Genomic DNA, 25422 nt, shown 5'->3' with positions numbered 1-25422 from the left:
TTAACAAAGGTATTTAGATATTAAACTGGAGTCATCTTAGTAGTCTCAGTCACCTTAGTACTTAAATCCAGTTGATTTATAGTTCAGGTTAAGTCTCTACGCAAGATGCTGTGATCCCAGGAAGTCTCTTGCTACTTTTTGATAGTTCAGTGAACACATTTAAAAATCTGGTTTTATATGCCCCGGTTGCTTTGAAAATTAGGTATATTCTCCAAATCACTTGGGCTTTACAAAGCCTTATAAAACATGGACCTAAGCACCCAACCAGGTACCCTATGTCAGGCTAACTGGGGTTTCTTCCTGCCTGGGAGTTAAGGTTCATGGCTTGGTGTTTCAGTGAAGTTTCTAAATATTTTTACAGCTTATCACCAACCTGTTAAAGGATTCACAGATTCTGAGCTACCAAAGACACGGGCAGGCTATAGATAAAGTGACCAGCTGTATCATTGACAGCACATTTGGGAAACATTAACCAAAAGTAAAAGCCTTTTATAAGAAGGCCATAAAATGGCAGGAGTAATTATGTTTTTCCAAAGTTAATCATTGACTTTTGTTTATTTGGCTTTTTATAAGAAACTTTTTCCTTTCTCTCCTACAATGGATAAAACCTATAAAAGGCCCAGCAAATTGGATTCAGCCTTTTTTCTTCACGCTAGCCATGCTTGAAGGCTGATGAGACAGCCCGACAGAGAAGCTTACCTGAGGAAACCTACTTCGTTGGGAGGTTCTCAGCCCGGACACGAATATGTTGGTCCACCTCTGGCTTCTCTGTGGTCTGAGTGCTGTGGTGACCCCTCAGGATGTCACACAACAAGCCCAAATGTTTCTAGAAGAGTTTAACAGGAGGGCAGAAAATATCAGCTACGAGAGCTCCCTTGCCTCATGGAACTACAACACCAACATCACTGAGGAGAATGCCAGGAAAATGGTAAGTGCTCCGTCCTGCTGGTTTTACTGTTGTTTGAGGAACCTGACGGTGCTTTCTAGCTTATTTTGGTTCCACCGCGGTTGGCTGAAATTGGAGCGCTACTTCTTTGGTAGCTGTGGTGTAGTTCCAGGAGGGTAGAGGGGCTTGCTGTAACGTAGCGCTGCCTCGATGGAGGTGCCTGGGCCACCACCAGCCTCCACAGCCTCGGGCTGGTGCTGGGGATGGCCAGAGGCTGGACGTGTCTCTAGCCACCACCTCGAGTCACCCCGGCGAGCGGAGGGAGAAGGCGAGGGAGCGTTGCATGTTTGGCCCCAGAATCTGAGCTGGATGGAGAGAGGATGCTTCTCCTGCTCACGGTCCACCAGCACCAGTGCCTCCCAGCACGGCGCTTCTGTGCGTCCTCTTGGGGACGGCACAGCTCGGAGGGGTGGTCTTCTCCCGGGGCCTGGGCTAGGTGCTGCCCTGCGGCGTGAGGGAATGGGATTCGAGTCTCGCACCTACAGGAGCTCAGGTCTCCCACTTCTCCTAAGACTGAACTAACAGTGGGCTTTTTACTGACACGGACAACGCTCTCTCTTCTTTGTTGCTGAAAGTATTTTACTTCTCACTGAATATACAAACATTTTCTGCATGTAGGCTTTCTATTAAATGTTTGCTGATGGTTTTATATAGTGGTCCACACCCTTTACCCAGTGTGGGACCTTCCCCCCTGTCCCGCATCGCTCTTCTCATAGTCAGGGCTGTTGGTAGACTGCCTGGAGGTATTGAACTGGGAAAAAATGAAGTGAGATCATGGATTTCCAAATGCCAGCAGTGGAATCTGTAGTCCGGTATGTTGGTTTGAAAGTCAGCTTCTATCTGCAGGAAGAACAACAGCATTTGTACTTACGCTGTCTTGCAACACAGTTCTCCCTGCTTCCCAATGCCAACCTCTAGCTGTCCCAGCCAAGGGGGTCTCCAGGCAAGTACCGTGTTTATAAAGAGCAGACAGCCATGATCTGGCTGGTTAGGGGTACTGCCATGCCTCAGCCTAGCATCCTGTAACCTTGGAGCGTTTCAAAACGAACAAAAACACCTTGAATTTTGTAGCCATGTGTGTTCTAAAGTTAACTCAAGCTTTAGAGAAAAACAATTCAGAGCATAAAAATGAAGCTGAACATACTACATCTACTTTTGTGTAATGGTTTAAGTCTTCCACTTTGTGGTCTTATAGCTTAATTAAAACATGGTTTAATTATCATATTTCTTAATTAAAGCAAGGAGACCGGTTGCTGGAAGAAATCTTAATGACTAATCATTGTCAATCTGGAATGTTTTCTGAGGCACCAGGTACTTAAACTGTAATGTTTCCAAACACATAAAATGACAGCCCCATATAGTACTTTCAGCATTAATGAGATGATAATAAAATACACGAAGAGATACCAGCAATAAGAACCAATTAGTCTGGTGCTCAGAGAGAACGTTTTCTCTCGCTTGATCTCTTCCGTAGCACTGGTAATAAACCCGCTGCTTCCCCTCCTCCCTTTCTGCTGGAGGAGCAGAGTTAATGAATATTGTCCCTTCTGGCTCCTTCCCATCCATTTTCCTTGTAAATTGGGCCACAAACCCCGTAACTATTCCTCTGACCTATCAACCAGTTCCTCTAATTGGGGAAAAATCAGACAGCAATCTAACTTCTTGCCCCTGGCTTTTGTAGCCAAAGAGCCCCCTCTTCTGCCGCGCCGCTCCTAAGGCACCTTTTCGTCCCCGCTCAGGATGAGGAGTGCAGAAAGAGATTTACGCAGCGATGCTCCTCCTCTGGGTGCTTATCAAACTCTTCCCCACTGAGCTTTGCAAGCCGTTGAGCAGCGGCAGGGCTGTTTGCTCTGCTCCCGTGAAGGGAAGAGTTTGGAAAACCTCCTGGTGACGGCTGCCCCCCCGCAGAGGGGCTGCGTGGGCAGGGGGAGATGAGGGATGGGGCGGCAGGGGGCTTACATCTGCCACCGCCTCCCTCTGCCAGAGCCTGAAGCAGGTACGGTGGGTCCATCACGAAAGAGCTCCGCAGGCACACATGACATTGTGTTTCCTGGTGCCTCAGCAGGGAGGGATAGGTGTTACAGGTGTCCTCTCCACAGCCCAGCAAGTTCTGGCACGAGCACAATTAATTAAACTGTCCCAAGGACCCAGGTTAATCGGTACTGTTCTTGCTGCCAGTTGGGATGGGTGCTGATGTGCTAAACTACGTACAAACACATTAAAAAAAAGGTAAGACAGTCCCAAATCCAAATAATGTTCTTATGGTGCTACTTTGTGCACTGAAATTTGGGAGTCTCAAGTGTCACGGTATGTAATTGCGGCAGTGGTAAAAGCAACCTCACGCGAAACACTGAGGTTTTGCACGCCCAATTCAGGCACCCGTTTAAAGCCTCCTATACCCAAGTATAGTCTTTTATTCACCAAAACTTCAGGAGCAAGTGATATTTGCATAATGAAAAGACTCAATATCAATATCTTGGCTGGTGTCTATCAGTGCTACTGAAGGAGAAATGGGGAATGACATCTGTGTCACAGACCTCTTGTGCCCTGGCTTGCACCTGGTTTCTGTTAAGCACAGGTGGGTGAAGAAAAGCACTACGGGAAGAATATGTGGTGATTTAGAGTAGCAGGGAACACAGCCAGGTGATGCTGGATAAATTATAACGAGCATGGTGTGAGGGGCCAGTCTTGCTACTTCCGAAGGAAAATGGTTATCTGGATGTGTGAATAAAACAAACCCAAAAAGTTCTCCAGCCATTTCACCGCGCAGTGCAAGCGCTCAAGCCGCAATCCACAGGTGGTCTCCGCAAATGAAGTTCTCCCTAGAAGTAAAGTTTTTGCCCACTGAGTATATCAGGCTGCACTCTTTTGGTGGAGTAATTCAGGGTTTTTGTGAACCCCTTTCAGAATGAGGCGGCTGCCAAGTGGTCCGCGTTTTATGACGAGGCCTCCAGGAACGCCAGCAGCTTCCCGTTATCCAGTATCCAGGATGATCTCATCAGGCTCCAGATCCAGGCTCTCCAGGAGAAAGGATCATCTGTGCTGCCACCGGAAAAATATAACAGAGTAAGTTGCTGAATGAAGCTCATTTTTTGTGGGGTGAGTCGAGCTGCCTCCCGCAACACCCCCGAGGGAGGGCATGGTGCTGTGGGCACCCTGCTGGTGTCAGGATGGTGCTGTGTCCCGGCATCGGTGTGGAGAGGGTCCCTCCACAAGGTGCTCATAGCAGCACAGGGCTGGAGGGGTGGTCTGGCTTGGGCAGCTGGTTCCCATTCAAGTCAGCAGTTTGGCCAGGAAATCCGTGCAATGAATTTCAAACACGCACACGCCCCAGAGTCGTCCTTGCACAAATGGCCGGATTAGTCACAAGAGGAAAAGGGGGCCCGTGGTGAGTGCTCGGCTGGGTCCAGACCCAGGGCAACGAGCAGAAAGAGGTGGGTGAAAGCACATTCAGTGAGTCAGACGGGTGGAGACGGAGGAAGACTTTCGTTCTCTGCACGCGTTGCGTTATCAAACCGTGAAAAAGGGGGGATGTTTCTATACAGCGGGCACTGAAACCGGGGAGGGTTGGTGCCCTCCTTCCACGGAAAGCTGCTGAAGGCCAGCAAGATTTAGCAACATTCATAACGAGATTTGACGTTTCCATTGACAAGTTCGTGTAAAAGGCATGTATATAGATAACGACTGTATGTGGAACTGGAGGAAGCAGCTATGTAGACGCAAAAAGGATTTATAAGCAAACACTTGAGGGTTAAATCAGCTTCCTTTTGCTGGAGATCAAATTGAAACATATAACTGAGATAGGGGATCCTACAGTCCCGATTATAGAAGGGTCCTGAGATTTTTCTGCTAAGATCAGCAGTGTTAACCACCGAGCAAGAAAAGCAGTGGACTGGCTGGATCTCCTGTCTGATCCAAATGAGTTGTCTTTCTGGAAAGACAGATTACCTTGGTGGGAATGCTGACAGTTCATACAAACTTATATTTATTTTGGAGCACAGCAGTGCACTGATGGTAATGCTGTCTCTCTTGAGGAGGTATTTTCTTCAGTATCCTCCGTGTTTAGACACTTGCAGTTTCCTAGATAAATGGCCTTTGGGGATGAAATTGTTGATTCTTGCTTGAAAAGTGACTTTTTGTATAGTCCGATGGGATTCCATAGGAATATTTAAATATTCTTCACTGATACAAAAATTTCCCTGGGCGTCCACTAATTTTAATGCTGACAGAGATAAAGTTAGAGCTAGTCATTAACTACCCCTCCCACTGACAGCTCCACATAGTTCTGATTTAAAGCTTTAAATGAGAAATAACATAGTCCTAAAGGAAAAGCTAAAAGTGGTGCATGTTTTTCTCGAGGTAGGAAAACCTGAAAACATTAAAAAAAAAATAAAACCAGAGCTACGTAGCATGGCTTCTGAGACAGAGCTGAATGATTTCAGACGCATTTGGCCTTCAGCTGACCCAAGACATGAACCATAACTTCTGTGTAATGGAGTATAAGCAGCTCTGAGCAATCAGTGGGATGCGATGTTAAAAACCACAAGCAACAGTCAGCCTGGCAGCATCTGCAGAAGGGGCCCTTTTTGCTGCCGTTCAAAACCACAACCTACCTGGAAAGTTTAGGCGAGTCCACGCTTATGGCAGCGCATTGCTAAACTTTATTGTTTTATTGCTGCTGTATATTGATAACTCTCTCGTGACAGTCTGTGCTCATTAAACCCAGAGCTCTGCCTGACTGGATATTAAGGACCTGTAGATTACGTCACATATTTGGGAGATTATCTGTCTTTTCCAGCTAGGTCCTGGTTCAGTAATGCATTTAGGCAAATTCTTTCATTAATCTCGACTCAGCTTAAATGTTAAGCTGGTGGGTGAAGTGTTGAATCGAGCTCTTAAGGAATTAGCATAATTGGCTGTTATTTTGCACAGAGTGGGTTTCTAACGGGCTATCTCACATCTAACTTGCAGCTGAACACTGTGCTAAATACAATGAGTACCATCTACAGCACTGGGACCGTCTGTAAAATTGGTGAACCGTCTGAGTGTTTGGTGCTGGAGCCAGGTACGGTACCAACGAGTGCCCCTGCTGTGTCCTTTACACTGGGGCTTCAAAAAGAAAAAGCCCCAGGGTGGCTCCTGACTGCAAGAGACCAGGCTGTAGGTTCAATAGCTATATCCTGCTGTCTAAAGCTTAGTCATAATTTAATTGCACCCTGCAGTTCAGGGACCTCCAGCGGGCCTGCTGCCCACGAGACGTACTGTCTCCTACTTGTAGTAGTCAAGATTTGGAGAGGGCTGCTCACCTTGTACGACAGCCTGCCTGTCACCTGGGGTTTGCCTGCATCGCAGAAAGTCTGGTTTTTTCCCCTGTCGTCAAAGTCTTGTTGGACTCAACGTTGCGTTGAGGCCAGTCCCAAGAATGCTACCAACTTAAGGGAAGCTAATGCAGAGAGAGCATTTAAGGGACTCGTGATCTGCTCTGTGTGTCTTAAAGAGAAGAAGGGGAAAATCTTAAATCAGAAAAGGATGCAAAAAAATAACAGGATATTTCAGTGTATCGAACACAATGTTTTCTTCTTAGTTTATGAAATTTCTTTCTCTTTGGCTCATTTGCCTGCTGTGAAAGAAAAATAAAGAGATTCTGCTTTTTCAAGGCCTAGTACTTATTTTTTTCTTCTGACAGGTCTGGACGCTATTATGGCTAACAGCACGGATTATCATGAGAGGCTGTGGGCCTGGGAAGGCTGGAGAGCTGATGTTGGCAGGATGATGAGACCATTATACGAAGAGTATGTTGAACTTAAAAATGAGGTTGCAGAGCTTAATAGTAAGTCACATTTTTTTTCTTTTTTTCTGGCTTCCAGAAATTAACAAACATACCGCAGTATTGCACAGGAATTCAAATCCCATACTTTTTTAAACATTGACGAGCAGTGTTTTGCGCTTAATTTGCTCTTGGTGTGCACGTCGCAAAGTGAGAGGCAACGCAGACAGGTGCCGTTGACCAGATCAGAGGTCTGTCACCAGCCTAGAACACAAGGGAGATGTCTTTGCTGGCACCTTTCCCAAACGCCGTGATGTATCAGTGTCCTTCATCACATACTGCCTTGCCCAGAACTGCACTGCTTGCGGCTTATGGGCAAGCACGCTCAGTTTAAACAGCTTCTGAGTGCCGCTGAGTCTTGGTGACATCTCCTTGACGTTCAGCCTTGACGTTCATGCACTAGCCACAAGCAGTCTTACATTTATAAGCATTATGCCCTAACCAGAATGATCAGATTGGGTAGACCTGGGCCAGCAGATGCAGCCAGGTGGTTAAAAAGCTGGAGCTAGACACCAGGAATAAGAAATTATAGTCCACATAATTAGACAGGAAAAAACCAAACATGAAGAAATGGTCATTATGACCTTCCTCCATACCACTAAGAGAGAAACCTCAGCTATGAGCCATTTCTGCTCCAGGCTTGATGGAGCTCCGTGGACTGGAAGGCTTGGTGGAACTGGGAGCTGAATTTCAGTCCTGGTGTCTACACCTGCCCTGGTGGTTTTATTGCTGGAGGAGGGGGCCCATATTCAACGTCCACCAGCTTGTACCTTCCGTGAGAACCCCTTAGTATCCAGCCTGAGCAGAGGCTGCCCTCCCTCATAGCCACAGGAGCTCCAGTCAGGAGTGACGGTGTCCTTTGGCCTCCATCTCCAGCTGGAACGACCCTAATTAGCAGATAACCATGACTGCAATTTCTGCATTTCTTGGAGATCTCCCGTACCCGCACGTTCATGGGACAGACCCTCGGGGGAGCACTCTCCTCCCCGCTAGACCCAGAGCATCTCGCGCTTCGCTTTGGGGGAACGGCTGCAGGTCTCCTGGGATCCTGGGACGCGTGGTGTCCTGACGTGACGCATCTGCCCTTCACAGATTATTCTGACTACGGAGATTACTGGAGAGCAAATTATGAAGCAGACTATCCAGAAGCATACAAATACAGCCGTGAGCAGCTGGTCGAAGATGTGGAGAAGACGTTTGAGCAGGTAGAGGCAGGAAAAAGCTCTCACCGGGGCCGCAGGGTTGTGCTTTGTGGTGGTGGGCTTCGGTGTCGGTGTTGTGAAGGAAGACAAGACCTGCTCTAAACTGGCTAATCTCAGTCTACATGGGTTTAACAGATGTTGGGAGACATACATGCCATTTTTACCTCTGCAGCCATTCTAGGACCAGCTTGGTCCCCTTGGGCTGCACTGTGCCAAAGGCTGGGAAAGAGGGAGCTCTGCAGACCCATGTCTGTCCTCCAGGTAGGGCCCATGGCGGGAGGTATGGTCCCCACGGGGTAGATGGCATCCTTGATACGCCGCATCTAAAGTTAGCCATGCTCCCTCCTTCGTACCTGAGCAGGACTTCTGGGGCTACGTTCTGGACTCAGTGCTTGAGCCCCAAGGCAGGGGGCAAAGCTCCGCTGCGGGTTTGGGGTGCGCTCACTTGCCAGCAGAATTTCGTCAGGGACACGTCTGAGGCTCCCTGTTTAGGAAGGATGAGTGGTGTAGAGCAAAGAGAAAATAATTTGTTTCCTTCTCCTCCTCTGCCCCCAGATAAAACCTCTGTACAGGCAGCTGCATGCCTACGTGAGGCACCGGCTGGAGCAGGTCTACGGCCCCGAGCGCATCAGCTCCACGGGATGCCTCCCTGCTCACTTGCTGGGTACGTCAATGCAGCCGTGTCGTGCGAGCCTGGCTTTGTACACAGGACACTCACCTTCAAGGCACGTGGGAACACAGTAATCTGCCTGTTTACCCAGGATATTAACAAACAGGTTACAGATAAGAGAAGGAGAGAGGAGAAATGGGGAAGAAGTCCCTGGCAGGGATGACACAGGTGCTTAGCAGCAGAGGCAGGTAGGGAAGGCACGTGTCCTTATCCTTGCCAGAGCTGGCGGCACCCAGCTCAAAACTCCAGCACTGGGCTAGGACATTTATCTCCCCTCTGCAGCACTTGCCTTCCTTAGAAATGAGAGTTTCAGAGACTCGTTTTTCCTTTTAAATCTTAGCCTAAGTTCCCACGTTTCATGACTTTGCTTTCAAAGCGTGCAACATCAAGCTGCCGTAACTGTAATGTACGTAAACACAGCAGCAGCGATCACATGGACGAACAACATGGATGTTCAGTTGTGAATAGACCTTTAGGAAGGTGATCAGTCCTGAAACTGTATTGTACAAGAATAGCTGATCTTGGGGAATAAAAGGATCTTTGATCCTTTGATCTGACTTCCCAGAACTGTTCCCCTCCACATCTGGATCAGACCTGCTTAGATGTATAGGAGTCCCTATTTCAGAGACTGCACAATTTATAGAACTGTCTGGCATTTTCGAACAATATGTAATCAACCTTTTAAAGTATTTCTATGTTACTCTCTTTTTTGAAGGTGATATGTGGGGTAGATTCTGGACAAATCTGTATGCCTTGACCGTTCCCTATCCAGCCAAACCAAACATTGATGTAACTTCTGCAATGGTTCAAAAGGTAGGACATGCCTTTATGCATTATGTAGCAAATCTAGACGGTATAAAAATTATACACCACGTCAGCTGCTCTCTAGAAAACCATAGCTGCCCTAAGACAGACACACCACCAGCAAAGCACTGCTTTCTGCATCCTTTTTTTCTCTTCACCTTAATGTGTTCATGCATTTTCCACTGTACCTTTTCCCTCAGCTATTCTCCTCTCTTTCTTCTCCACTGTCTTTGACTGGCTTAATCTTGGCTCCAAGTCTATTTTCTTCAGAGACACCTATCCATTAACATATTGGTTGGTATCAAATCACGGAGTTGGCTGGTATCAAATATGACCTTTGCCAACCATTACCATAATCAAATAGTTTGTATATTGCGGGGTTTTTTTTGCCAGTCTCCTTTATTTGGATACAGCTAGGAAACTGCAATGCTGCCTGTTATCTTTTGATAACTGCATAGCACCATAAGGTCTGTGCTTGAGATCTGTAGTGCTAACAGCTGTGACAGCACCTTCAGCAGACAGAGAACATGGTATAAAATAAAAAGTGATTGGTGGAATTTGATTTCTGAAATGTGATTATTCACCTGAAATCTACCCTCCTCTCGTAGGGAGCACTCTACGCAAATGTTATGCTGGCAAGAGAAGGAATAGCTAAATTTGATTCATAAGCAGTTTGCACAAGTCTGCATTAATCTCACCTCCATTTCACAGTACTGACCCCCTTGTAGTCATAAATTTGTGTAATTGAAGTACCACCGTGAGGAGGGAAGCATTACTTACAGAGCCTCAGGGCAAAGGCTGGACTCATCCTTGTTGGTGGATGTGCCCAATTTAGGATTCTCGTCCGACTGAGCTGTCTGCCACCTAAATCTCTGTGAAAACTCAGTCCAGTAAATGCAGAGTTCCTGCTATGTAGAATAATAAAAGTGCTGAATGACAAAAATATTCTGGACATTAACATGCAGTTACAATCTGATAAGTAACTCCTCTAGGTACATTTGCCAGGTTTTATGGTTCTGGCCACGATTTCCTCTCATTGCTCGTCTGCTGGGAGGGCAGCTCCACTGCCGCAGATGAGTTGTCCCCGACTGAAGGGGCTGAAAGGTCGGATCCCAGATCTGACGTGTCACTGGCAGGAATGCCTTCTTTATCTTCACTACCTTATCTTTACTGAGGGCTTCTCTGCTCTGGGCCAGGTGCTATCTGCTGAACCTCTGAGTGCAGAAACCTATTTTGCTCGTGGGGAAAACACTTAATTCCAGTTCCCAGCAGAATTTACAGAAGTGCCAAAGGCAGACGCTGCCGTCTTACTCCCAGTAAGTCAGGTGCTGATCCAAAGTGGCTAGGAGATAAATATGAAGTCAGCTGCCCTGGGTTAAGCCAGACGTCGGGATCAGGCTCCGTGCAGAAGCGGTGGTTAACGGTGGCGTTGTGTCTTTCAGGAATGGGATGCAGTGAAAATATTCAAAGCTGCTGAGGCCTTCTTCACCTCCATCGGCCTCAGTGCAATGACTGAGGGCTTCTGGAATAATTCTATGCTCACAGAGCCGGCCGACAACAGGAAGGTTGTCTGCCATCCTACGGCGTGGGATCTGGGGAAAAATGACTACAGGTACTGCAATTACTATGACCCCTTTTTATACCATCTCCTAGAACGTTCATATTTTCACTAAAGGTGCACCATGCTGGTTTAAGTTATAATTTTTCCTTATTTATTATTTTTTTCTGGCTAATAAGAGGGGAAAGGAAGACAAGAGAGCAGGGATCCTGCAGGACTGTAAACCTTTCTGTGTAACTTCTGTGAAGACCTAAGGACTGCTCTCAAATTTAAGCAGAGAAGTGACTATTATTTATATGAATTAGAGAAATAATGACTATGTTCTAGGGCTTAAGGAATGAGCAGAAATGCGGGTGCTTGTGGATACCACTGAGATTTGTGGACACCTGCACATTCTGCAGCAACGGCATAGGGTCCTTTGGTCACAAGTGAAAACCTCCTGAGAGCCCACCATCTATCTTTAGCAGATATATCTAGTTTCACGAAAATCCATCAGTCTCTTCCATCTTTGGGAAAGGAGAGGGACAGCAAGTTCCTGGGGCAAATCCAGCCCCCACAGTTGCCCTGGGAAAGAGGCTGGTCCCCAGCTGAGCCTTAGTGAGAGCCGCCGGCCTCGCACCTCCGCAGTCTGGGGAAGGTGAAGGGAAACCCTGTTATTAAATAGGATTTACACACGGATGAAGTAGCAGGAGTCACTGACACACAGGTTTTTTTATACTACTCTCTGCCTAAGATTGATGGTGGGTACCCGCTCCAACACACGCAGCGAGTTTATCACCAAGTTTCGGAGAGCAGCTGCTTCTCACAAAACGGCAATTTTCTCTGACTCCCGGCACAATTCCGAGGTTGCCGAAAGCGTTTTGCCGAGTTCCCCTCCAAGCCTTGCTCTTGCAGGAGGAGCTGCCCCCCATGTTAGGATGTGGCTGCCCGGGTTTTCCGAGGGGCGAGGGGCATTCCCGAGCTCCGGAGGACGCTTTGCCCCGCGGTTGCGGCAGGCAGGGACCGGGCAGCAGCCGGCTGGGCCACCCTTCCTCTAACCACAAACACTTCGCTCCGGCGCACAGGATCATGATGTGCACCAAAGTGACCATGGACGACTTCTTGACCGCGCACCACGAGATGGGCCACATCGAGTACGACATGGCGTACTCCGTGCAGCCCTACCTGCTAAGAGACGGTGCCAACGAGGGCTTCCACGAGGCCGTGGGTGAAATTATGTCACTTTCTGCAGCCACTCCTCAGCACTTGAAGTCTCTTGACCTCCTAGAGCCAACTTTCCAAGAGGATGAAGGTAAATAAATGCGTAAATATTATGTATTTAAGTGAAAACACTTGCAGGCCTTATTTGGTCGCAGAAGATGGTGTCTGCAAAACGAATGATCAACTGAGAGGCTTCTGAAATTCTTACCCCACTAACTTACCAGAAATACTGGTTTTTTCCCAAATCACATTGTGAAGCAGGGATCACTACTTTATAAGGCTGCTACTTAATTTAGAAACAAATAGCTAGCACTGCATTACCTTCAGTGCTAAACAACTCATCCCAAAATCTTCATAGTTCATGTAGGTGAGCCTCCAATAGTCTTTTCAATTTCTGTTGCATGAATCCATACATATCTCTACTGAGGTATGTATTTAGCAGTTCAAATGAAACTGAAACCTTGAGATTTACATCTCCACTTAAGTGAATATTGAGTGGACAATGTAGTTAGGCCCTGATTATAATGCCGCTTGTCTGGCTTCTTTGAGTACTATAAGGATGGAGATGTACCAAAGTCTTCAGCTCAAAATTCCCCAGAGCCTGGGAAGTTTTTCAGTGGAGGATAATGAAATGTAAATGCCAATGGGCTAGGTTATTTAAGAGGTAGGGGGGAAAGAAAGAGAGACAAAACTGTATGCAATACCTAAGTGATCTTTTCTCATGTTTTTTTCAGCAGTATTCTTCATTTCACTTTTTCCTTAGTGAAAATCTGTAATTCAAACCAGATGCAAGCATTAGCTGTAAAAGGAAGCAACTTTAGCCATCTAATCAGATACTAATTGCTACCATAACCATTACCTTAACTGCTTCTCTCTTCAGAAACTGAAATCAACTTTCTGCTCAAACAAGCGCTAACGATTGTTGGAACAATGCCTTTTACTTACATGCTGGAGAAGTGGAGATGGATGGTGTTTAAGGGTGAGATTACGAAGGAGGAATGGACGAAGCGGTGGTGGGAGATGAAGTAAGTTTGAGAAACAAAGAGGATTTTTTTGCAAATGAACTTGCAAAGCCAACTCTCTGTAGTTACTCAACATACTGAGGTGCCTGTGCCCCCGTAGGGCAGGATCTGTCTCTCGGGGTGTTTCTACAAAGCCCGGTAGAGTGCTGGCTAGAAACACCCAACCTGGTGCAGACAAGGTCTCACAAGCCGTGTATCCCCGTTAGCACTGTGTACAGCCCCAGGCAGTTTACTCTGCCTCTCAGCAGACTTTCTCCTAATTTCTCATGTCAGCTTCTCCGATAAAGACAGCCCATGGCCTGTGCACAGGGTATCCCAGATCCCAGGATCAACATTGCTGTCCCCCCGCCGCGTGCCCCAAGAGATCTTCATGGCTTAAGTACAGCCCTTCCCTGAGTCTCATCAGACGTACGCTCTGGTTTGCTTCCCACCTTCTGAAGGACAAGTGGAAAGCGAAGTTCATCGTACTTGCCAGCCTGAGAAGCGTATAGATCTCAGTCTACCAAAAATGTGTGCACACTTCTCTGCTTTGCGTTTCCTCCGCCTTCTGGAGCAATTTTGGAGGCAAATTATCTGAAAGACTCCAGACCGATTCTTTCCTTGCTGATGTATTAAGATAGCACCTTGGTCAAGAAAATACATTTCTCTTGGCAAGTAACATCCAGAGGTGCCTTTTCAGATTATGCCCACCAACCAATCTATTTTCAGCACCTGGGAGCTCAAGATTAAAAAGCAGTTTGATTCAGACTGGAGTCTGTCATTTCCCAGGTTGGTTATCATGGGGGCAGAAAATGCAAAGAAACCAAAGAAGCCCCACACTGAAAATGGAGTCTGCACTTTAAAACACAAACACAAACAGCAAGCCTCCATCAGCAAACAAAATCTATAATATAACTTGATATAAGCAAGCCTCCTGACCCACTGTAAAAATCAGTCAGCTTTGATTTATTCAAAAGTAGCAGAGACGTCAGAGAAACATAGAATGACAAATTGTTCAGGGAAGCTTATCACATCTGTTGTAGCAGCACTGCAGAGCTCTCTGCTGGAACAAGACCTTGAAATACAGGTTTATGGAAAATATTTCCATGTAAGCTTATTACCATTTTCAGAATTTTGGGTGTGGATTTGTTTCCATAGTATTGCTCAGGAAACACGCTCTCAGGAGAGGAAAATAAAAAGAAACCTCATCTCCAGCCCAGTGGCACAGCAGGCCATACAACTTTTGGGTCACCCAGTCTCTGCGTGCACTTACCCAGCACAAAAACACAAGTGTTAGTCTCCAAACTCAGGATGGCCCAGGGCATGAGGGGGGTGTGTGTGAAGCTCGTGTCTTGTAGATTTTTTTCATACCACTAATTACTCCCTGTACACTCTGCTATCATACAAATCCCTTCCTTGCATTACCAGTTTCAGAGCAGCTGCTTGTTTGTGGTGTCCAGCTGTGGAGCAGTACTCATTTGGGGTTACTGGGGGCTGGATGGACTTCTGTTTGGAAGTGAGAGAGGTGTCCTTACTTATCAGACAATACAGAGGAAGAGCAGAGTCATATTATTTTTCCTTATTATCTATTAACAGAAATGCTGTGTTTTTCCTTCATCCCCAGGAGAGAAATAGTTGGTGTTGTTGAACCAGTCCCTCATGATGAAACCTACTGCGACCCTGCAGCGCTGTTTCATGTGGCCAATGATTACTCATTCATAAGGTAGCTCAGTGTTTAATTCATGACTTACATTTCGGGTACAGAACAAGCCCCGACTACCTAAACCATCTACTGTCTCAGGTCACAACCTTATTTTGTTTAGAGTCCTGACTGAAGGTCACTGAAGTCAGTGGAATTTCTTCTGTGGACGTCAGGCACGGCTCCATAGCAATCTCTGAGCAGTGAGGAGGCTGCTGAGCTTCTTGCTGAGCAGAGAAGCTTCGTGCTGCCATGGAACCTGCAGGAGCACATCCGTATGTGCCTCCTGAGCAGACAGCACGCCCCGCACCGCTGTCACTCGGGCCACGGACACGCAGCCCTGGAGCAACCAACTCTGGATGTCCCTCCGTGTCCCGGCCATCTCGTTTCAGAGGGCTCAGCCAGAGCAGAGAGTCGGGCCTTAAAAACCTCACTTGCTCCCGGTTTATGTTGCAGCAAACAGATTTGGGGCTCTTCTGCTGCATTTGGTCTTGGCGTTTTGTTAAATCTGAGTTGGCGTAGCCTATGAACATCAGCTGGCCCCTCTCCCTGCGGTGCAGCCTCCCAGGCAGGAGCGCCGGCTCACGGAGCAGAGCTTCCCGACGGCCACGGGCTTGCATGTTTCCTTGCCAGATGACTGACAAAACCTGTGCCTCCCTTCTCCTTCCCTTCCTTTAGGTATTATACCCGGACCATCTATCAGTTCCAGTTTCAGGAGGCGCTTTGTAAGGCGGCTAACCATACCGGCCCTCTTCACACATGTGACATTACCAACTCCAGTGCAGCTGGTCAGAACTTGAGGTAACAAAGCAGATTTCTCACAAATAAATCAGACTAGAAGAAAACCTAATTCATCCTTGAAAGCTTCAGGACTCAATGAGGTTGCATCAAGAATAAACCTAGCTTGAAAATTTAGCATATATCTACTCAGTTTATTTTGCGAAGTTGACTAAATTTATGTCCACTGAGGATCAAAACATCAAAGGTTTAATTGTCTGTTAATGAGAAAATAATTTATTTTTATTAATAGGAATGATGGGAGGAAGGAAGGAATTCAGAAACAAAAAAGAAAACTTTGATACCAATTGCAGATTGTTTTGCTAGATGTCTAGATGGAACATGGCAATAACATATATTACCTCTCCTTCCACATACACAGGCAATTGCTTGAATTAGGCAGATCCAAGCCCTGGACTCAAGCACTGGAAAACGTAACAGGAGAGAAATACATGAATGCAGCACCCTTGCTCCACTACTTCGAACCTTTATATAAGTGGCTGCAAAAAAACAATTCTGGCAGATACATTGGTTGGAAAACAGACTGGGCTCCATGTACGTATGGCTTGTGGGTGAATTAAGGACTCTTGGTAGTCCTCAACCCCTGACCAGCAAAGTCCCTCTCTCTTGTAGCTGTTGAAGGCTCCTCTCCCGAGGGAAGCAGGGTTATGGGAAATACACGCTGAGCATGAGTTTTACTCATGGAAAGGCAGACTGGCTTCCTCATGGCCAAAGCTGGAGAAGTCAGCAATCATGAGGTTTGTCGCAGCCTCACCCCGTTTTCAGAAATAGAGTTTATTACTTTTTAAAGTAGTGGCAGCGCTAAGAGTATGGGATGGCTGTGCACAGGGAAGAAAGACCGGAGTCTTGGTCTTGCCTGAGTGGTGCCTGTTCTGCAGGGCTGGGAGCCACCAGTCCTGGGAGCCAGAGGACCCTGGGGTGGGAGCATAGGGGCAAACCAGCACAGAAGAATTACTAATCTTTTGTTTGCTGTCATGTGCTATTCAAAGAAGGGGGCTCAAAGGGAGGAGACCTTGGTAAAATGCATTTTTCAGCCTATTGTTGTGACAGTGAGTGTTGAACCACCCAGGTTTTATATATGTGTAATCACTGTCAGTACTGGAGGGCACCATAACGCTTACAGTGCTGTGCCAGACTCTAATGGTGGGATTCACCCGACCAGACACCGACATCTGCAACTGAGCTGCTCATTCCCAATGGCGGGAATGAGGCATTTCCTCTGGGAAATGTCTAAAGAAGACCAGAGGGCTGCACTCCCGATGTGCTCGCTCCTTCTGTCTACTACAAACCCCGACCTGGGTGACTGACAGCCCAGATGCAGAAGTTTGCGGCAGAGCTGGCTGAAGGGAAACAAGATCAGTCCCACCAAGCTGGCCAGGGGAACCTGTAAGGAAACTCCAGCCATCCCAGCGTTTCCCAGGGACAGGCTTTCTGTCGCTGCAGCTCTGACGTGGCCCTTGTTTCTTTTTAAACCAGATTCTGGCAATGCCATCAAAGTGCGCATCAGCCTGAAGTCAGCGCTGGGGAACCAGGCGGTAAGTGTGCGCGCTGTGGCACTCGTTCCCATTGCTCGGGCGACAGAGATGTTGTGCTAATGGCTCTCGGAAAATAAGGCAGGGTATAGCTGGTCCTTGTGTCTGAAGAGTGGCGTCAGCTCAGGTGAAGGGCTGTCACATAAAAGATGTCTCATCTGGGTTTGTGGTCAAGATTCCCTCTACAATTAGTGGAGGGACCTCTCCAGGGGGTGATCCCACCCACTTTAAGACAGACCTCGTGCCTAGATAGCTTGAGTTATTCTGTGAAGGTACTGATAATTTTTTACCTGCTACAGGACAGGACTGGAAGGCTAGCGTAGGAGAACCCGTGTACCTGAAAACAGCTATATTCTTCCCAGCTGAGCTGATGTGTCTAAATAAAGCCTCTACCTAATTTCTTCTAATTTCCATTATCATGGCTATGGTGGCTGCCTTCAGAAATTATTATTAGAGCAGCTACTTCACATTTAAATGTGGGGCTAAAGCAGAGGGTTTGAATCCCACTCTCTCTTCTCAGATGCTCTTGGTTTCACACTGAAACACTTCTGTCAGCATTCCTTTGTAGATTTTTGTTTGCCTGTCTGCTGTAATCTTTCCAGGCCCTGATATATTCAGCTGCCTCGCTGCCCTCCAACCCTTATGCAGAGACAGCTTTGTTATTAAGATTGCGGGGGGGCAGCGCAGCTGCTTCTGTTTCAGACGAGGAGAAGGGCTTTCATTCCCAAGAGCTCGTCTGCTTTCCCCAGTTATACCAGCTGGTCCAATAAAATGTATTACAGCAACTGAAAGAACTCAGCAAAGCCAAAGATGGCTTTTAAGATTTTAAGCAGAGCATTGGCTTAGCCCATCTGCTCAACCCAGGCTGAAAATTTGTTCCTTATTCTAGCTGTGCCTCTTTATGCTAATCTGACGGAGGCAGCAGAGAAGGCTTAAGTGCAGACACTTCATTCCTGTTAATAGCCATTTTCACCTTGCAGAACATTAGTAATTTTCCAAGAACGAGTATGTCATCAGGAGGGTCATTTAGACCTGCACGTTGGAGCCTATTGGACTAGCAAGGACACAATACCATGCGCTCATTTTTCATATGAATTGGTGCTTTTGCTTCTATCGCTCTCTCACATGCAAGCCCCACTGGAGTTTTATTGCTTCCTAGACCACTGAGTCGAGTTAGATACAATTCAAAACTGATATCAACAGCATGAAAAGGTTCCATATTACAACATATTTATTAGTCATTATGGTTAATGTTTAGCTTAATACCATTTTTATGCCTGCCTTTTGCCATCATAGTCTTTTGTTGTGCAATTGAGCAGCTGTAAAACAATCTCATACAGATTACTTAATTTGAATGATTGCATGGACGGTAGGTTCCTAAGCTCTGAAGAGCCAGCCATGCATTTTCCTCTCAAAACCAGCCCACATCACCAACTTGCAAGAAACCTTTTCCATTCAGCAGCTTTCTGCCTCCCCACAAATTTCCCTTATGCTTTGCTCCCGGGGACATGAGGCTGAATGCTGGTATGCCAGCAGCGGGTAATGGTACATGCATGAGCTGGCAAAGAGAAAAGGCAGGGGGAACCTCGGGCAGGAATCTCAGCCCAACCACACAGAGCAATATGTTTTGGCTGCTTTGTGCGGCTCACAGCGCACAGAAGCTGGGAACCCGGTGCAACTGTTTGTTTAAGATGTATTTCGAGCTGCTTTGCACCGTTAGGGCAGCAGAAAGCATTCTGAGTATGCCAGCTAATCTTTTGGGATTTCTGCTCTTCAGCATTGGATAGAGCAGAAGGGGGAAGATCCCCCCTCTTCTGCAGGGGGACAGCGCTGGGGCGGCGGCGGGGGCAGCCGCAGCTCAGGCAGGCAGTCCTGCACCTCCCCAACGCCGACCCTGCCTCTTACCAGCAGGGAACTTTCAATAGCCCAGAGATCTGGCAAACTAAGCGCCCAGGCTCATGGATGGGCTTACGCCAGCTGTACCACAGCATGTGCTGCCGCAATTACCCTGCTAATTGTTTTCAGGCTGATGAGATTAAAGCTGCAGCCGTAGCATCGCCCGATAACCGGTGTAGCTGATGAGGCTGAAACACCCACAGCTTTGCTTCAGCTGGGGCTTTATGAAAGTGCCCTCCCAAAGGAAACCGCTGCAAGACCCCCGCTGAATCGCTTGGGGTCTGCCTTATTTAAAATAAAGGGTTCCAGGAGTGTCAGCCCCCCGACCACCACTTGAACACGGGACCCCTCCTCAAACATCAATTCAAAATTCCCCCCCGGGTCAATGTCATACATGTGATTACGTTGTAAAAGACTGGCACACAAGACAGCCTTAGGGAATGGAGAGCTGTCAGCCTACAGGCATTTAGATGTATTTTACAGTGGAAAATCCTTTTTGAATCGGGGGCCAGACTTACACCGTCTTACAAGTCACGCGTGGGATCTTGGAAGGAACACACCGTAACAGCGCAGAGGCGCTTGGCAAAGTTCATTTCGCTCTGAAAGCAAAGCAGCGAGCACCAAGGCAGGTTTCTGAGATGCCTTGGGAAGGCATGTGGGTAGTCATTACTCAAACACAGATCAGAAGCCAGCCAGGTACTTCCCATCCACACAGCCAGTAATGGTATTTGTAAAGGCACTTGAGAGGCACAGTGGCAATTAGAATACATTAGACTGAAAAAGACAAACTATACGCTGCGGAAATGCATAAACGATTAAAAAGCTAAGATGCTAAGTACAGAAAGCAGCAGTAGAGGCATCAAGCTCAATTAGCTCCTGGTTAAAAAAAAAAAAAAAAAAAAAAAAAAAAAAAAGCAAGCACTGCAGACCCTAAAGATGTTGGGATAAATGAAAAATTGCAAAACCCCACAACAGCATCGTCGGCTGTGACGGTCAACACTGCCAGCTGCCGGAGACAGCAGCGGTCACGATGGAAGGTGCTCCGGCGCGGGGCTCCGCCTGCCCCTCGGCCAGCAGGACAAAGCCAGGGGCATTTGCCGAGGCAAACGGGACTGACTCAGAGCTTCGGCCAGCTGGCACAGCCCCGGCCCTCCGCACGCCACGGGGCTGCTCCGACAGCCGTGGCTTTGGGTTGCCGCCGCGCTTCCCGGGGGCTGATCCCGCGTGGATCGGCGACAGCTGGCTCTTTCCTCCTGGGTATTTCTCTCCCTTCGTTTTACATCGGTGTCGAGAGGAGGACAGGGCTGAAAAACATCGCTGGGTTTTATAAAGCCCGTTACAACAGAGCTGCTTCCTACCACTCCTTCCTGAGCCATGCTCAAGAAAGTCAGGAGCCGTGTGAAACTACCACTGACAGCATTTATAGGCATTCCGGCTCGGGTGCCATAAACACAGTCAAATCTAGGCCTTCGGGGGACAAAAAAAATTGCCACAGAGTTCAGAGGGGAATTTTCCCTTTGCGCACACGCAGTGTTGCACAACAGACCGGGCTGCATTATCAGCTCCCGCGGTGGTTTTTGCCCCCTGTGCAGCTCTCGGGTCCTGCCCCAGAGAAGCTGGTTTTGACTTCCCCTGCAAATAACTTTGGACTCGTAAGGCAGGCTGGGAGGAGCCTGCACACAGGCAGTGCATTTTTTTATATCACCTATCTATTCTCCATGGAAAAACGACAAAAGATGCAAAGAGTTTTTTACCAAAAGAAAACAAACCCCAAACAAAAATCCCAGCTCGTCAAGCAAATCAATGAGCCACCTTCACACAGCAACCCCACCCCAGGGTTTCTCCTCCTTAAAAGAACAGGTCTGCCAATAAAATTACGTGATTAAAACAAGATCTAAACTATGAAATCTTTAGACTTCAAATGGAATGCACAATATGTAGTAGGAATAATGTTGCTCCTGCTGCCTTTTCTCCTGGTAAGGCAGGGAGACGGGCTGGGGCTGCAGCATCTTCAGCAGCCCCGTGTCAGGGTACCCAAAATTGCAGAGGGACAGCATGATGCAGTGCCTGGCAGCAGGGATGCCTGCTTGGTTATTCTCCTGCAGAGTGCCCAAATTAACAGAGCTAAAAGGTTTGAGGAGGTTCCTGGAATGCTATCATGGCACAAATAAATAATACTGAAGTGCATGCCAGGCATTACAATTGCTATTTCTTTTTAAAATGATTTCTTAGTGTCAGATAACTTGCCATCTCTGATGGATTTCTCCTGTGCTGTTTTTGCAGTATGAATGGGATGAAAGCGAGCTCTTCTTGTTCAAGTCATCCATCGCCTATGCCATGAGAAAATACTTTGCAGAGATGAAGAAACAGAAAGTCAACTTTCAGTGAGTGGCTTGCTTAATTGTGCCAGCTACGTCTATTTGCTTCTGGTTCGCTAGCGGCATGAATTGGTGGAATTAATTGTGCCTTCTGTCAAATGTAAGGTGATAGCAAACAATGTCAAACATCAGGTGGTTGTAAAAGGCAAGATGCCAGCTTGGTTACATGCTGTCTTTCCTCTTCACCCAGGAGTCTGACGTTTAGCAGTAACTTGCTAAAGTTAGGGAACTTCAGTGGATGCAGAAGGCTTTGTCTCCCACAGCTTATCAGTGGTGGAAGTGAGCCTTGAGAATTTGTGCCTGACGCCTATATGGGAATATCAGGGAAGATACCTTGATTAGAAATAAAAATTTCTAACAATGTATGTGTATGATACTGAATATCCAAGAGGTTTTGGGCCAAGGAAAGATAAACCTGATTATAAAGCGCTAGAATTCTGCGCAGACTTACTAATCTTATCTAGGTTCATTTACAAGCGTAAAATTTATCATCTGAAATTGATTTTGGTAAGAAAAACAACCCTTTTTATTAGGCCTCTTCAAAAATTTTCAGAAGCTATCTGCTTAAGCTATTTGATACTACTTTATAGAACATCAGTCATGTGACATCTAGGATCTACTCCCAGCAGAATATAAGGAAGAAGGATTTTTTTTTTTTTTCCCCACTTGGTACTTCATACATGACCCCATTCATAAGACCTGCCCCAAACACTCTCTGTTCTGCAGCTGATTATGTGCTTTGGAAAATTATGCCAAGGATGGTCTTAGAAACAGGATAGACTCTCTCCATCTGAAGTTATGAATTAGCACATAGAAAAAGAAATTCTGTCAGGAAAATTGATTTCAGTTCCCAGTTGAGGTCACTAGGGAGCATTCACTCAGCATAAACTAAAACCCTGGCATTGCTGATCAAACACAACTGTTCATTTGCCCAAATTTAAAGCTAATGTAATCTCAAAAAAATTAAAACCCCCTTTCTCTTCTGTTTCTCATTCAGGATTACAGACATTCATGTTGGGGAACAGACACAAAGGATCTCCTTCTACCTTACTGTCAGCATGCCAGGTAATATCAGTGATACTGTGCCCAAAGCTGACGTGGAAAATGCCATCAGGTGAGATTATGCTCTCTGGGAAAAAGAAAAAAAAACAACCAGGTGAAAGGGTGGAAGGGAAAGCAGTGCTCAAGTCAGCTCAGGCAGAAGGGGGGATAAGAAAGTCAGTTCTGCAGTTAGCGTGGAAAAAGTGGGATGAGAGAAACTGTTATGACAGAAAGAAAGCAGTCCATCTATCTGATGGTGTCTTGGACAACAGCCAATGTAAAATGCTTCAGGGGGCTTGTAAAACTGCCATAACACATGTAATTGCATCATACCTTGCCAGGAATTATCATTGCTCAAACTTTAACAGGAACTATCTTATATTCTGTAATACAGAGCACGGTAATGGTGTGTGCATGCACACGTGTTTTCCTCCTCTCATTAGTGCTAGAATTATTGTTAGCAAGGACCCCAGAATAATGATGTATTAGAAAGACAGCCAGATGTATTTGATTATATAGAAAAGGTCAGAGCAGAAGCTAGTTCCCACTTACGAGTCAATGAAGAGCTCTTTTATAGCACAGTATGACACCACTGTAAGTCATTGCTGTAAAAATAAGTAAAACTGCAGCTCTGCAGATGGTCACGGATAATGTACAGTGGGAAATGAAGGGGGCACAAATCTAAAAGCAGCAGCAGCATGAGATGGGGTTGAAAATGCAGTGAGATCAAGTTGGTGAATCAAGGGAGAAGAATATGGCTATGAAAGTCACTGTCCAGTTAGCACTGAATAGTGGAAGGAGAAGTTCAGGGAAAAACAAGGCACAGAAAATACACCAGGGAAAGGGTTTTCAGGGCAGTGAAAAACACAAGAATTGAAACTATGGAAGACTGCAGGAGGGAAACAGGTAAGAAGATGTCAAAGCTGTGGTTTTCTGTCACATAGCCAAGAAACTTATGGATAGCCAAGAAACATAGGGGGAAGAGAATGAGGGGCAAAATGCAAATAGAGAGGGAGATAAGACGGCTGTTTGCCTCATTTCAATCAATGGTAAGACTGAGTTTAAGAGTGCATACACTGTCTGCACATGTCAGTTAAGCTGCAACAGGTTAAGGGCTTAAGTTACTGTGGTCATCACTCACCACCCCATGCCAGAAGTAATAAGGGTTTAGTAGCAGCTCCTGCGCAGCCTTTTCAACTGAGCAGTTCAGGGGAAGCTTGTCACACTGGAGATTTATAAAACAACTAAAACCTGTTTATTTCCTTCCAACAAACATGTAAAACTCTTTGAATTTTCTCTTGATGGCAGGATGTCTCGGGGACGAATCAATGAGGCTTTCAGACTGGGTGATAACACGCTGGAGTTTGTGGGCATACTTCCAACCCTGGCCACACCTTATGAACCGCCAGTCACCGTCTGGTTAATTATATTTGGGGTGGTCATTAGCCTGGTTGTCATCGGAGTTATTGTCTTGATCATCACTGGGCAGAGAGATCGCAAAAAGTGAGTAATATTTTTGATACTATCCCCATGACCGCTGGGAGATGTCCCAATGATTGAATCATTGGGGTGCTTACAAACAGGCTGCCAAATTTAACTGAAGCAAGTTAAGGAATTAAAGCTTATTATTGCCCTCCCATCAACAGCGATAGCTCAAGGTTGAGCCCTCTGCCTTTCAGCGCATGGCAGCTTTGGCAGCTTAGTGCAATTTCCCCATCTGCAGCGGTTTAACCAAGGCAGCGGGACGCTGCGGCCGCAGGCGGCTGCGGTGTGGCCAGGCTTCTGCCAACCCTGCTGCAGGGTGGATGGAGCGGCCTGTTGGGAAGACAGTGCCTTCTCCAACAGCAGAGCTGCCCACATTCATCAGCACCTGCGGTTTTCAATAATCTTGTTGGAGGCTGTCCAGTAACACGATTTTCCTTAAATATTATTGCATTAACAACAATATAGCTGGGCTGGTTTTCTATGTCTCTCCATCCATGGGTTTCTAAGAACATAGTAGGTTTGCTGCAGTTCCCCTTAAACCCAATACAATTCCTTTTATATAAATATTCCCAGTTAAACACAGTATTATTTACAGCAGGGGATTCTGGGGATCCAGAAGGGCTTGGAACAGAACAGGGGCTTCTAACATAAAATGAATTTTCATTACAGGAGAGCGAGAGAAAGTAAGAGTGAAGCAAGATCAAACTGTGAACAGGTGAACCCTTATGATGAAGAGGGCAAAAGCAATATGGGTTTTGAGCCATCTGAAGAGACACAAACATCATTCTAGAAGATGTGGGTACACTAAGGGTTTCTGGTTTTCTTCATTTCACTTTTAACAATAGTGCCTAGCAAGGACCAAAACAGTATGGATGTCATCAAACATAATGTCTTCTGGTTGACCATTAATCTACTAGTTCACAGACAACAGCAACTAAATGTGCTGTTTATGTGGTAACTAGAAAACATGCAAAAATTGAAGATATATGTCCTGTGGCTTTTCTATGAATTATGCGCGTAATATTACACACTATTTGTGCTGCTTTTCGTAAGTGTGCTGCATCCAACTTCTCTTTGTTTCCTCTGTAATGAGATACAAAAATCTTGGAAGTATACACTTGTATACAGATCAGGACAGACATAAGAATAACTCACATACTCCTAATGGCCACGAGGAACATCCTGATCTTTCCAGATGGAGACTTCAAAAGTGTATCTAATAGACAGTGAGAAAAAAACCTGACCACCAGAAGAACCTTAGTGAAGAACTCAATTTGATATGAAATAACTGCAAATTTTGCACCTTCAGGAAATCTGTATCAATGTAAAATGGATACTGGATGAAGACTAACAAGCACTGGAACTTTGTTAGGAAGTTGTAATAT

The 25422-nt window shown here is 46.4% G+C and overlaps 1 protein-coding gene across 1 annotated transcript; it reads left to right on the top strand.

Moving 5' to 3' along the window:
- Positions 1–745: 745 nt before the first annotated feature.
- ACE2 (angiotensin converting enzyme 2) lies at positions 746–24827 on the top strand. Its single transcript, XM_075057264.1, has 18 exons — positions 746–928; positions 3854–4012; positions 5918–6011; positions 6633–6776; positions 7866–7978; positions 8531–8639; positions 9361–9458; positions 10892–11061; positions 12072–12298; positions 13088–13232; positions 14833–14931; positions 15586–15708; positions 16067–16239; positions 17182–17240; positions 21417–21517; positions 22509–22625; positions 23861–24055; positions 24707–24827. Exons 1-18 carry the CDS (start codon positions 746–748, stop codon positions 24825–24827), a joined length of 2430 nt encoding a protein of 809 aa, XP_074913365.1.
- Positions 24828–25422: the final 595 nt, after the last annotated feature.

The sequence above is a fragment of the Buteo buteo genome, chromosome 25 (assembly GCF_964188355.1).
Source record: "Buteo buteo chromosome 25, bButBut1.hap1.1, whole genome shotgun sequence".
Taxonomy (NCBI): Eukaryota; Metazoa; Chordata; class Aves; order Accipitriformes; family Accipitridae; genus Buteo; species Buteo buteo.
Note: the sequence above shows the minus strand (reverse complement) of the source record. Positions and strands in the feature narration are given on the sequence as shown.

What these genes read in the sequence shown, in the direction of transcription:
- ACE2 (XM_075057264.1), top strand. Translation starts at nt 746, where the DNA reads ATGTTGGTCCACCTCTGGCTTCTCTGTGGTCTGAGTGCTGTGGTGACC. An exon ending in AGGAGAATGCCAGGAAAATG is followed by an intron (nt 929 to 3,853) that starts GTAAGTGCTCCG and finishes AACCCCTTTCAG; the next exon opens with AATGAGGCGGCTGCCAAGTG. An exon ending in AATGATTACTCATTCATAAG is followed by an intron (nt 14,932 to 15,585) that starts GTAGCTCAGTGT and finishes CCCTTCCTTTAG; the next exon opens with GTATTATACCCGGACCATCT.